This window comes from Mixophyes fleayi, chromosome 3 (genome assembly GCF_038048845.1).
Source record: "Mixophyes fleayi isolate aMixFle1 chromosome 3, aMixFle1.hap1, whole genome shotgun sequence".
NCBI lineage: Eukaryota > Metazoa > Chordata > Amphibia > Anura > Limnodynastidae > Mixophyes > Mixophyes fleayi.
The window spans coordinates 231,001,330-231,016,051 of NC_134404.1; the positions used below are offsets into that span (position 1 = coordinate 231,001,330).

At 37.6% G+C, this 14,722-nt stretch overlaps 1 protein-coding gene across 1 annotated transcript in view; it reads left to right on the plus strand.

Moving 5' to 3' along the window:
- Nucleotides 1–4,913: 4,913 nt before the first annotated feature.
- LOC142142902 (centrosomal protein of 170 kDa-like) overlaps nucleotides 4,914–14,722 on the plus strand; it is a 29,905-nt gene continuing 20,096 nt past the window's right edge. The window contains exons 1-3 of the mRNA XM_075200682.1: nucleotides 4,914–6,145; nucleotides 9,088–9,343; nucleotides 10,145–10,292. Of these exons, the coding sequence (XP_075056783.1) occupies nucleotides 4,927–6,145; nucleotides 9,088–9,343; nucleotides 10,145–10,292 (1,623 nt within the window). The 5' untranslated portion in view covers nucleotides 4,914–4,926. The remainder of the gene's footprint in view (nucleotides 6,146–9,087; nucleotides 9,344–10,144; nucleotides 10,293–14,722) is intronic.

Below are 14,722 nucleotides of genomic sequence, written 5' to 3' on the forward strand. Positions count from 1 at the left end.
CCCTTTTCTTTCGTTTGTTTTCCTTAAAACCGTATTTTTCTTGTTCTCTTCGATATAGATTTTAAATTGTTATAAGCATAAAGCTATACATATTGTTGATGTATAATTTAAGCAAATTCAGTCACTGGACTAAAATTTTGATTGTATATGAACGCATCTAAATAAGTAATTGGTATTGTATACTTTGTGTTTGTTACTGTTACTGTCATGTCTTTTTCTGACTTCTGAGAAAAACTAATAAAAAGATTTAAAAAAAAAAAAAAAAAGTTGTGTGCAGGTAAGCTTTAAGCCCAGATAAAATAGCATAGCATTTGATCATGTTAGGACTGACCAGAATGGGAAGACTTTGGCGTGAGTTGGTCAGCTTAAACATATATTGCAATATGTGGAACTAACATTCCCTGTTTTTAATATAGAACAGTACTTGATATAGCATTAATTATGTGTTTGGAGAGTGCAGAGTATCCCTGTTTTCTTGTCTATACAATGTGGGCAACCCCCTCTTGCACCCCAGTCTGTACATGGTGAGTGCAGAGGACCTATGTCTACAAGTGTATTTTATACCAAATCATAGGATAGAAATGTTTTGATTTGAATTGAACCCATTTCTTTTCATAAAGTTGAAAATAGCACATAGATAGAAGATAAGCTATTGAACTTATATTTAAATAGCCAACTCAAAACCTAATTTAGTTATAGCCATCCTCATATGTTTTGATGTCTTAATGTACTTTATAACAAAGAAGGTTATTATAGCACCAGATCTTACAATAATGCAGAATGCTGGTTTTCAAGTCTGAAGATTGAAGTAGCTGGGATACATTTAAACGTGTTAAACGTGTGTATGAGGAAGTGTATTCTCAAGGCAGAACAAAATTCTATGCATTATTGAGTCTTTATTCAGTTCACTATTTAATCCAGAATGCCTCTTGATAGGTGAGGTCTGCTCCGAGGACAGTGGCAGAAGTGGAGTTTGACTGGGGCGGACAGAAACCTCCCGTGGAGCAGAACGGCATAGTGCAGGATGTTTTATTATGCTGTTTTCTTTATATGAATATGCTTTACATATTTAATCCATAAAGAGCACTCCCTTTTCCTACATGCAATTTCCTACAATTTACATACTGCAAAAAGTGCAGAACCACATAATATCCTTGTCTGCACAAGAGCACCAATTTATCCGTCTAGTGCATTTCATATTGCACACCTATTTAATGGTCTTTAGAAACAACCCTAATTCCTATTGTTTTTGCCTCTAGGGTGACAAATGTAGTAGGTCTCTTCTCCTTACACCCTTCAACTGTGCTGCTGGAAGATCTAATAACCTCTTATCACAACTGCTTCAGTGGACTCCATTGACATGAATACAGTCAGAGGAGGGATACTTAAAACCAAATAATGTATTTAGCTCCATGGTTAATAACTAAAAATTAGTTTTTACTGAATTGTACTAGTTTTCTAGTCCCTTGACTGAGTTTACTTTAGGACCATATAGTTAATTGTTTGTGTCTATATTTGCATTGGGCTTTTACCTACGATTGCACGTTTCCCTCTAATATCTATACTATCTAAAATCTTGCTTACACTTGCCTGGAAATGGAAACACATGTACAACGAGATAACTGATCCCTGGGAGGAAATACACAGCTTGTAGTAGACTTAGCAAAGAAAAGACATATATAAATAGAAGTGGATGTATAATACGTGTTTAATATTTTATTCATAGTATATCTTTTAGCATTTCCACTTGTTTAGGCACGCTTAGTCTGTTTATATTCATTTTCATTTTTAGCTTTTTATTGTTATAGATTAATGGGATTGCTCCTATAAATAAGCGGTATTCGGGTGGTGTTAGCTCCTATTTGCTCATATGTACCAATAGTATTCCCCTTTGTACACTCAGTCTTTGAATGATTGCCATATTTTTAGCCCTTTTTTTTCATTATAATTGTGTGTCTGGTTGCTTGGCAACCAGTGGAATCCTCATATTCCCCTTATGATGCAATGATATCAGCTGACCCCTCATTGTCTCATTTGTTCTGCCTGGTGAAAGTAACATACTCTGTTCCCTCCCTGGTCACCTGAATACAATATGAGAGACAAACTGCTTTTAAGCCCTAAGGACAAAAAGCACTAAGGTGAGTGCCAAATTGTAGTGTTCATACACAACTACCACCAAGAATGTTGCTGTAATGTTTCCTCCAAGTTGACAGAGATGTATTTTGGTTGCATCAGTGCACACAAATGCATAATTTTGTCTATATTACTGTAAATCATTAATGTGCAATCTGATACACTTTAGGGGCTGCATGTGTAGCCCTCAAACTTTCAGAAAGGCTGCACATTAGCCTTAATCTGAAACTCCCCCACTCACTCAAAACACCCCTCAGACCTGCAAAGTCACACAAAACACCCCATATTCCCTTTGCAAACCTATTTATCATACATCCCACTGGTGCTGCAGGACCACTCGTCATGGTGGACAGGACATTATGTTATGCAGAGGAAGCCATGTGATGCAGAAGTTGGCTGCTTGCAAAGAATGAGATCAGATTCATTTATTTGCTGCTTTATAATCACTTCATCTATAGCCCAAGCTCTTTAATAGTTGGGAGAATGGGTGATGTTCGGCAGTGCATGAAGCAGATCATAAAAGCTGGGGCCAGTGTGGAGAAAAGGATGAATGGGGCATATAGCTGGTGAGATGCAGGTGAAGGTTCAGAGGGCAGCTAGCCACCTGCTGCCCATCACTGCTGTAAATGGTGATGTCACTAGACTGGTTGTCACATTGCATGTTGGAATGTCCTAGGGTCTGTTGGTCCTTGGGACACCAGAATAGCAGAGCCCCCTTATAGAGGTCCTTTCAAGTTGAGCATGGATGGAGTCATAACATGTCTGGCTATGTCAATTGTACTGTGCAATAAATATAAGATACTTCCCCTCTAACATTTAGAACACATTAAAAAGCTCACAAGTGTAAAGCAATAATGCTTATTAGATTTTTTCCGGCAAGGCTGTTATATTTTACAATATCATAGGTATTTTATAAGTGAAGGAAGATAATATTTTATTTTTCTAAGTTATGATTTAATATAAAGTTTTATTTTAAGTAAGAATATGAAGAAATGTAGATTTTTTATTTTTGTATTTATTCTATCCTGCGTCATGTAATTAAAATATGTATGTGAAGGAACATATTCATTATTTTTGGTTCATTAATAAAAAAAAGTAAATTTGCAAAAGTTTTAACCTTTCTTCTTTTTTTTCAACAAAATTATTCGAATGCACAAATAAAATATATAAATAATAACATCAAACAGTAAAATAATATTATTTTTTCTTTATAAAGCACCAACATATTCCACATGATACTATCAGGGGATCGTGACATAAACAGATAATATACAGTAACATGAAACAATAGGAAAAGATGGCTCTGCCCAAACAAATTTATAATATAATAGGTGTGCGGTACATTTGTTACATAAGGTAGCAAAATAGCAACTGTAGCTATGTGGGGATACATGTTCATGGATAAAGATACTGTAGTACTTCCTGGCTCCAGGCAGCTGGTGTATACAAGTACTTTGCTAGTTCCTGGCTTGAGATAGTTGATGATTGCAGTCACTGTGCTAGTTCATGGCTTAGGGCAGCATGCTGTTACTGGTCATACCTTGTCTATGGTGGATACAGGCACTGTGCTAGTTCCATAATCTGAGTAGCTGATGTATTCATGTACTGTGCTAGTTTCTATCTCTGGGCAGTTGGTGATTACATGAACTGCGCTAGTTCCTACTCCAGGCAGCATGCTGTTACTTGACATAACTTGCAAGAATCACTTATCTATGGTAGATACAGGCACTGTGCTAGTTCCTTAATCTGAGTAGCTGATGTATTCAGGTACTGTGCTATTTTCTATCTTTGGGCAGTTGATGATCCTTGTTTTTTTGTTTCACCACTGGGCCTGAGATTTTTCTATGTTTAGTTGTTTGTGCCCTTCTCAACAATAATGTCACATTGTAGTTTAGATCCATCCCATTCTGTATAAGTAACCTTAGTGGATCTTCTGTAGTATAGTGAAGTGACATACTATTGCGGCAAAAGTTGTGAGGGAATAGTTAAAAATAGCGGTGGTTCCAACAATAAAATAGTTAAAAAAAATTGTACAAAATGGCTTTAACAAAACAGGGGACAATTTAGTTTAGAGAGTAAAATGGAATTTATGGAGGAGGAAGAGTTTGCACAGACAGAGAGGTGAAGATGGCAGAAGTAAGCGCATTCCTAATATAGGGGCAACTATGTGATTACTGTTCTTGAGAAGTGCAGAAATTTCCTTTTTTAGAATGAGAATGTTGAAATGAGATACAGGGCTCGAGAAGGTACATTTGTGGACATTCCTTGGTATGCTATGCAAAGGAGAACGTGGCTTAATCTAAGCAAGGAAAGTAAAAGCTACAGACACGGGAAACTGCCACATTTAATACAGCCCCTAAACACCTGCATGATTAATTTAAGCCATAACTTAGGCTGGTGTGCAATATTAAGGGAGTAAATAAAGTGGTAGGAAGTTGTGCTTTAATTATTATTACATTAATAATAATGTTTATACTTTATTTTACATCTCTGAAGATTTTCAATCTCTCCAGATGTATACAGTATATATATAATGTGTGCGAGTGTATATGTTACCTCTTTGTCTGTTTTACCCAGTATTGTTTATTCCTGTTTGTCCCCAATTGTAAAGCGCTACGGAATTTACTGGCGCTATATAAATGTTGATGATGATGATATATATAATATATATATTTCACCTTTTCTCTTATAGATGTTTCATCTGCAAAATTATCCAATAAGCCGCCACCTGTACAACTAAGTAAAGGTGATTCATTGACTCAAAATATTTACAAACTGCAGAAATCTTTAGAAATGACTCATGAAATTAGTAAAAAAAATGAAGTGGTTTCAAGCAATGATAACCTTAAAAATGCTGAAACTGAGAAAAAAGAACACGTAAAGCCACTAGTGAGACAGGGTACTTTCACTCTAGACAAACCTAGCTCAAATGTACCAATAGAACTTATTCCACACATTAATAAACAACATGTTCTATCACCTATCTTTCCCTTTACATCTGCGAACAATATAAGAGAGAGAAGTGACTCTGTAGACACTGACTCTAGCCTGGATACTACTTTCCTTTTGAAAGATACAGAAGCAGTCATGGCTTTCCTTGAGGCGAAGCTCCAAGATGAAAGTAAGCCTGATGAGGAGCCAAACACTCCTAGCTATACCTTAGATAATTCTATATCCCCTGAGTCAGATGTTGATATAGCAAGCACCATTAGTTTTGTTGCTGGTGACTCAGATAAAAAATGTCCCCAGAAGAGAAAAAGCCTCAGTAGTCTACACAAAGAGAAATCATCAACTTCTTCTCCTTCTAAAGACCTTCCTAATTCATCAGCAGCGGTGAATCGAGAAAAAAAAAATAAAACCAATGTTAAAGAGGTTGCAACTAGAACTGATATACGTAAGGTACTGCGAACAAGTGCAAGAAATAGACCACCATCTCTCTACTTGACAGATGATGACCAGACTTCTAGTCTACCTTGTTCAGCTGTCTCAGATATTTTATCATCTGATCAAAAAACATATTCTAGAAAGCCACTTACCAAAGCTCAGTTTTCTGCAGATGACAAATTTGCAACATCAAAAGCTTCTGCAGCTAATAAGTCAATCACTCTTCCAAGACCTCGTCCAACTAGGACTTCACTGTTGCGTAGATCACGCTTAGGTGAAGCATCAGATACAGAAGTTGGGGATAATAAGAGAGCATCTGTTGACTCTGAAGTATCTACAAGTTCAACATCAAAACAACCTACTGGTAAAAAAACTATTTCAAGAATTGATTTGCTTGCACAGCCACGTAGAACAAGACTTGGTTCTTTGTCAGCACGCAATGACTCTGAAGCAACAATATCAAAAGGTTCTGGATCTTCTCGAACAGCAAAATTTGCAAGTGGGAATAGTCTTAAAACCACTCCAACACCTGATGGGAAAAGTTCACCAAGGGCCAGAGCTAACAGCATTTCTCGCTTATCAGATGCCAAAGCAAAGACGGCTGCGCCAACTCACAGTTCTCCTTCAGGTAAATGTTACATTTTAATATTAATGAAACTGTGTAAACTGGCTAAAATCAATACATGTATTTAGAAGATTTGTAAAAATAATTTAATAATCCATTCATAGATAACATTTAAAAAATATACACAGGATAAGCACTTCTGTTGAAAATGTAAGAATGTTATATATCACAAAGGAGTTCTATCATGATAAAACAAGTTGTATACACAGCACAGAAGGTAACTTCTTTTTTCCTTATTTTACAAGGTAGAGGGCAAGTTACTCCTTATTTTATTACCGCTTTATTTAATTGTATTTTTGGTATACAATCATGGGATCATTTCTCTGGAATGCTTAGGACTTTTCCAGATAGCATGTTTTTTTCATAATTTGGAGCACAATGTATAAAATACATTGCTACATATAAAAATCAGCCCAGTCTTTCCCCAGAGTGCTCCTGTTATTCCCATTCTCATTAAATTTTTTCAGAAGGGCTTCACACACGGAAAAAGGGAGTAATTCAGCTGAGAAGTGGTAGTAAATACTGTGTATGATTAACTGTGAAATATATATGTAATAATGTGCCCTCTTCTGTAAAATAGAAGTACTGTAGATTAGAAGTTACTGAACAGTTATGTGACCATACAGAGGTCCTGGTTATGCTTATGTCATTGTAGGAGTAAATTATTCCTTATAAAACACAAGCAGTAGTTTTATATTTATATTTTAGTCACTAAAATATAAAAAGTGTATTAATTATCAAAAGTTGTCAGCCTGTCACACAAATTTGTCACAAGCTTTTGAATAAAGGACAGGCTGTGTACAGGAATATTGGCTGAGGTAAATATTAGATAGAAATGAAGAAGATAAGCTGTAATATTGTTGAAATACTCTGAATGGAAAATATGCAATTTATTAACTGTGATATTCTTAAGGTATGTCCTGAAATGGCAACTATAGGGAACAATCTTATCTATGATGATTTGATGTTAAAGAATGTTATCTTTCACAGCGGGTAATACAAGTATTCACACCACTCATGTTTTGTACTGTTATCTACGTCACGCTCTAGCATGAGTGTGGTATTTACTAAACAGGACATTATAGTGAAGGATACTTTTTATCTCTGCCTCTCTCAGTTTACCATTAGTCACCAAAAATTAGGATATATTTCACAGTTGTTTATACAATTATTCACACTCATGTACTATATAGTATTTCAGTTATCTATGCCATCATATCTGCCAGTCCAATAACAGTTATCTAAACAATCTAAAGATTATCCCTCTCCCAAATGCATCAGTGTTTTTTATTTATTTTTCTACTGACAAGTAGAAGTTCCTGTGAACCTCTGGGGTTGTCCTAAGTACCAAGCCTCTATGGGAGTCGATATTGCTTTCTTTGACTGGTTACAAGGAGCTAGCTGACGCTGTCTGCTCACTTTTAACTTTCTTTAGTCTGACACATCGGAGATTATAAAGCTCATGTACACTTTTTGTTTATTTCCGGCATTAAGCCTTAGACACAAATTGTCATCCAGTAGAGGGTATGCTTACTTTACATTCTTCTCTGCTGATTTTAAACGCTTAATGCACTGTACATATAGAATGGCAGCAGCTTCCACATTATCTGACCAATGTAAACTGCTATGAAATCATCAGTATGAAAAACTATTTTGGCTCTGCATAGACACATGGGTCAATGATGTGACAATAGAAGCTATTATTACGCGCCGGGTGTTCAGGCAGCGCACCTGACACCCGGCAGACTCACCTCTCATCGGCGCTCCGCTTCCCGCTGGGCGCCGCCATCTTGGATTCGGGTCTGCGCATGTGCAGACCCAGTAATTATTCTAATTCCCCTGCTCTCTGCTGATTGGTCCTTCTCCCTGGCGGCAAGTTTAAAAGGCACCTCCTCTCTATCTTCAGTGCCTGTTCTTCGTGTTACCTCCTAGTGATTGAAGTGGCTTCCTGTTACTTTCCAGTGATTTACCTCCATTCTGGACTGCAGAGCTGACGCTCATCTTCGGACATCTCCTCTACATTTGTCTTCAGAGCTGACGCTCATTCTCCTGAACTTTTACCACATAGTGGTCTGCAGAGCTGACGCTCACTCTACGGAACTCTCCGCCACATAGTGGCCTGCAGAGCTGACGCTCACTCTAGGGAATTCTCCGCCACATAGTGGCCTGCAGAGCTGACGCTCATCTCCAGACATCTCCTCTACATTTGTCTTCAGAGCTGACGCTCATTCTCCTGAACTTTACACCACATAGTGGTTTACAGAGTTACACCGATCTGCATCATCTTCATTGCCATTACTTATTGTATTGATCATCCTTCCTACGGTACTACTGCCTGTAGTCTTCCCAGGGACTTTCGTACAGTGCTCTAGTAGGGACCGCGACCTGCAAGGTAGACGCAGCTAAGCCCATACCGCTTTGCGGCGGCTCCTGGTAAACACCGTCTCCTCGTTAGACTCCGCGCCCTGTTGGAGTAGTGCCAAACTGTTCGAATCTCTTGGTTTCGCTACATCTGCCGAGTCTCCTCGCAAGAACCGTGACAGCTATAATATAGTTTATAATATAGTTTAAATGGCAACAAAGAAGGTATTTTAAATGGATTTGCCCACTGAGAGTATCCAAAAGATATTGTTTTGACTTCAGAATGGTTTTAGAATGATAAATGTTGACTATCGGGCAGAGAAAATATCAAGTATAGGTAATGTAAGCCATGTATAGTTACAATATAGTTACTGGTAAAGTTCTTCAACAGGAATATTATTATACTAAATATATTATTATGAAGTATTCTAGAATTTACATTAGGGACATTTGGCAAATATTATTAGTGTGACTTTTACAGAGTTTTAATGTATTTTCATTGTCTGCTTTAACTATGTTTTTTTTATTGAAAAATCTTTTTAAATATAATTTTTTTTTTCCTTACCACAACAAATAATAAATAGCCAATACCCGATGGAGAAGAGTTCCTCCCGAGTATACTTTAACTTCTAAAGATGAATTTGGATCTAAACATAACTCAACCAAACCCACTCGACTACGTGCCTCTCCAACCATTAAAATTCAGCGATCACAAGTTACTGGAAATATACCAGTTCTACCACCTTCAGGAACTTTAAATGCCTCTACATTTAAACATAAGGCAAAAGAACAGGAAGATTATATCCGTGACTGGACTGCTCATCTTGAAGAAATAGCACGGTAAGAGCATATTGTTTTAAAAGGCACATGCATAGCAATAAATCCACCCAGCATTCAGACATTATAAATAAATGTATATGGATTCCTACACACAAATTGTCTTGAATATTTTTTTAATAATAACGCATAACAAGCAAAACTATTGAAAATAATCAAATAACACCAACATAAACAATAATGACTACAATTTCAAGCACTTCAGCCAGCTCCTGTACTCAAAAACTCAGGATATCTTCCTTCCCATCATGACACAGTGGTGGTAAAGGAAAAAGCTGGACCCCAAGATGTGGCATCTCTGTAGGAGCTAATGTGTCATCGGACCCTTGTACATGATGGTTTATTGTTTAAAATATATTAGGCATTTATTTAGACATGAGAAAATGATACTTATAACGGTTCTGTTATACTGGAAATTTAGAAGTGCCCGTATTAATTCTCCCCCTAACCTGTGTCTGTGCATTCCCAACCTCCCCACATTCCTATTGCTACTGTTTTGTCTGTCTTCCAACTCTTTATTCTGTTTCCATGCATTTAATTTTCCAATTTTTTTAAGTGTTGTATACAAACAGATAAACCGTAGTTTTTCCCTTTTTTCAAGTCAGTTACTATGATTGTGGAAAGGACTTCATGGAAATATGGAAGTGTGCAATGAGTAGCTTCTGAATGCTTTTCTGATTAACCAGAGCTGTTCTGACTGCCAAGAAAAGGCATAAGCAGTTTTCAGCTATACAGTATATAGTAGTCTTAGGATTTCTAGGAAATCATTAATTTGGCAGTAACTTTAGAAATTTCATTTTACAGGATCGGCCAAGATTTGGCTCTCATTGCTCGAGAAATTAATGACGTTGCAGGGGAAATAGATTCAGTGACGGCATCTGGCACTGCACCAAGCACCACAGTAAGCACAGCAGCTACTACACCTGGTTCAGCTATAGACACCAGAGAAGAGGTAGGAGATCTTCATGAAGATATACAGGTTCTTTCCTCTTACTTTGTCTTTTGCTTATAACATTCAATATGTATTTTTTCAGGTCTCATTTCTTTTTTTCTTTTTTTTAAAGTTCTGCTTTTAAAACATACTTACACTTACATGTAATTTATGAATCTGTAAGCAAATGTAAAGATCTGACTTGCTAACTAAGAACTAACCAAAAATGATTCTGACTTATTAAAGTCAGTTAAAGTTTTATGGTAAATGTGTGGTAATAGGTCATGTAGTTCTCCATTCCCCCAGCATCAGGGAAATTAGGTTAAACATCCAGTGAATACCTGCAGTACTGATTGAAAGTAGAGTGATGCACCAGAAAGGTGGCATTTATCTTGACACATATTAGGGCTGCTAGTACTGCATGTTAGTAAAAGGGTTATTGTTTTAAAAGTTAGATATTTAAGACAAAATAACTTTTTAATTTTACAACCCTGACTAAAGGATGTTTATTTTTTTGTTTTGTTTCCCCAATTCCACTAGAAGGTAAATGTAATTTATTACTGCTCACTTAAAAGAGCTGATGGTGCATTACATTGCTAAGATTTATAATGACCACCTCACGGCCACTCCTCTCCCCACACATTACACCAATACCACCCCCATCCCTTTTGCCACCATCATCCCTGAGCTGGCTGGCAAATTTTAGTCTGGGAGTCAAGCACACAGAAACAGTCCATCATAAGTAACCCCCCAAATCCTCATAATTAACTTCTCATCATAATCCTTTACACCCTCATCAATCAATGCCCTCATCCCTTCAATACATCTCTCATCATCATAATAACCTCTTTATCAACATTAACCTCCCCATCCTTAATTAACCCCCAACATTGCAAATTAACCTCCGTATAATCATTAGCTCCAACATCCTCCTCCTCATAAATAATGAACCCGTCCTTATAAACTTTAAATCCTTTAGCCTCATCATAACAACTCCTTCAACATAATTAACTCCTCTCTCCCCATAATTAATTAACCCTAACAGTGTTTATTAATCCCATTGGCTCCCTCAAAAACTGCGCCCTAGGCTGCTGCCTAATGGTAGTGCCAGTCCTGTCTGCAGAAACACTACCACATTCCCTATCCACTCCACTATATATCTATATATAATACATAAATATAGCTACTTCCATATTCACTATATAGTCAATACTGCATCCATTGTATATGTACTACAGCATCCACTGTATAGCCATTACCTTAACAACTAATACTTTGCCTGTATAGTTACTGCTACAATTATTGTCTTGCCACTATGCAAGAACTGCACAGCCATTACAACATTAACGACTTGACCACTGTTCACCTTAATATAGACATTATGCATTATATATATATAGCCACTATATAGAAACCACTTTATCCAATGTATAATTTCTATTCAGCCTCTATGCATGCAAATATATGTGAAATCATTTTATAACCACAAGCCTATTTATTGTAAAGTCAGTATGCATCCCTTGGATAGCCTTTACAGCATCCAACTACATTGACACTATTCACCCACCATTCTACTCCTCACTGTGTATCCCCTGAAATTCACTAAGCCTTCAATGTTGTAGCACTACATCTACTGTATAACCACGTCTGCATCCACTGTGTAATAGGGATGGGCAATATACCGAACCCATAGTAATACTGCAGTAGTAGAAAGTGACTATTAGGTGGTATATCTAACTTTATATTTTTGCAATATTATTGTTAGTCTGGGGTTAGCCTGGCTTACTTGTCTCTTCCTCTTCCTCTTCCTCTTTCCTTGTTTTGCTTTCCAGTGAAGGGGGGGGGGGATCATTTGGCCACTCTTGACTTCATAATCCCTTGCACAACTGTATTTGGAGGGATGATGACTGTGCAATGCATTAGTGACTCCTACTGATAATGTCACCTGCGGTCTGCACAGTCTCCTTCCACCTACTGAGTGACTGGCATTGTGGCCCAAATGCAGTCATCTGAATCCCCCTTTCCACAGGACATCAAAGCAGGGTAAGTGATCATGGAGGTTTGAAGGATAAAATAGCTTTAATGGTTTTTACCATGGAATTTGGTCAAATGTATTTGGTTTGTTTTATAGTGTATGTGTGTCTAGGGCTTTTGGTGCCATAACTAGTGTTTTATAATGTGTGCAAGAGGTTTGGTCTAGGAGAGAAATTTATCTGAGTCTAATGTTGGTGCTTTGGAGAATGGCTTGTGGGCATGGCAATGATCCCTTATGATGCACTATTATATATTAACTCCCCACATGATCAATCTCCTGATTGGCTGAAAACAATGAGCTGGCTCCTGCAGTGAGCTGCTGCAAAGCATGATCAGAGGCTGTGGAGAGTAGTACCCCCACTGCCCAAGTCAGGGGAGGCAACTGGGAGCAGTTTCATCTTTGGTCTTTGTGGAGTGAAGCTGGGATAGCTCTATTGGGAAGGCAGTACTCTGGCCCTAATGATTTATCCCCTCTAATTTCCTCTTTCCTGTTCTAACTACTTCTGTCCTGCTGTCTGCTCTCCATCCTCAGCAGCAGCAGCAGCACTAGGTATTCATGTGGTAACCTCTTATGTTCTGTTGTCTGTTTTCCACCCATGCATTTTTGTGTCTTTTCTATTAATCAGCTATTTATTGCAATATATTTCATTGCAGTACATTTCTTAATGTCGTTATCATGGGAAATATTTGTTTGTGCCTAACCCTACTAACTAAAGCACTTCACCCCTCCTAATATAGACACCTTACACTCTGTATTGTTATTGTTGCATTCCCACATTTAGTGTAAGGGCACTATGCATCCACTGTGCAGTTACTAGGTCATCTACTGTGCTCCTACTACCACATCCCATGTACATACCCTGTCTTGCACCATGCATCCACTACAATATAGGCTGTGCATTCACATCTAAAGTTATTATCAATTCATTATATTACCACTATGTATCCATTGTACAAATAATACTTTATCCATTGTATAAATTCCTACTAATATAGCAATTATCTTAGCCACCACTTTGTTTTAACACTATGTATGCACCTTTATAGCCACTGCATTACCATACAGTTTCAACCTCATCACTATTCATCCACCTGTACAGCCCTCCTTTCACAGTGCACATACTGCATTGCCACTACGATAAGATTTGCCTCCGCTAGGATTCCGACCATTTACTATATCTATTAGAGCGCCCGCATATAACCTGGTCTCTTTATAGGGGAGATCCAACAATGCTGGACATGCTGCATTTAATCTCTCCTACTATATCTTTTACTTTCAGAAAAACAGCAAATTTTAAAAAAAATATATTGAAAGAATGTTTAAATCAGTCAATGCCATAGGTATAAAATGTTAGGAAGCATGAGTTTCGTAGACTTAAATTGTACCCTCTAGATAAGCTCTTCCCATATTTAAAAACCATACACCCACTTGAGGCCATTAGGTAGGAATAAACAGACTAAAATAAAAATTTGTTCCCAAAATTCTTTATTCGTTTTCTTTTACATACTTGGAGAAATTCCAGAATATTTGTATTTTCTGGAGTATAGAGATGCCAAATGTATGTGTGTGTTTTTCCCAAGGTCATGGGGAGTTATTGGGCAGAAACAGGTGTACTTTTTATTTATTGCTTTTATTTTTCCCCACATTCTATTAGTAACTATAATAGCAGTTGATACACCTTCCATGGGTATCTATTAATAATGCCTTGTAAGAGCATTGGTGAACCATCTGTTTTGGGCACCAACCTGGTCCTCAATCCATACTGTATTAATTTCTATAGGTTAAATGTCTTTTTTTGTTTTAAAGGACGCCTGTTTTAGACATAAAGTCTTCTGTGCAGCTATGTCTGACCTTTCACTACCGTAGGGGAAGCTTTTGAACATCCCCATGAATAGCAGTATCCCCCAAATATGATGGATAAAAAAAGAGTTTTTTTGTACTCACCGTAAAATCCATTTCTCTGAATCCATTTGGAGGCCACTGAGGTACTACCTCTTCTTCGCTCGATTTTGATGTTGAGTTTGCAGCACAGTGGCTTAGTGGTTTGCACTTCTGCCTCACATCACTGGGGTCATGAGTTCAGTTCCCAACCATGGGCCTGATTCATTAAGGATCTTAACTTGAGAAACTTCTTATTTCAGTCTCCTGGACAAAATCATGTTACAATGCAAGGAGTGCAAATTAGTATTTTGTTTTGAACATAAGTTAAATACTGACTGTTAGCTTATTTGTACACTAAAATTTAAAGGTGATATTTCTCAGCGTCTGTGTTGCTTAGTAACAAAAGTGGCGCATGCGCGAGTGCCACGATCATATGATCGCGTCCCGTTGCCTATCAACGGGACGCGAGTTGCGGCCAGAGGGCGTCCGTCTCCGGCACCCGGCGGAGGTGCGGAGACGGCACCTGACAGTATCC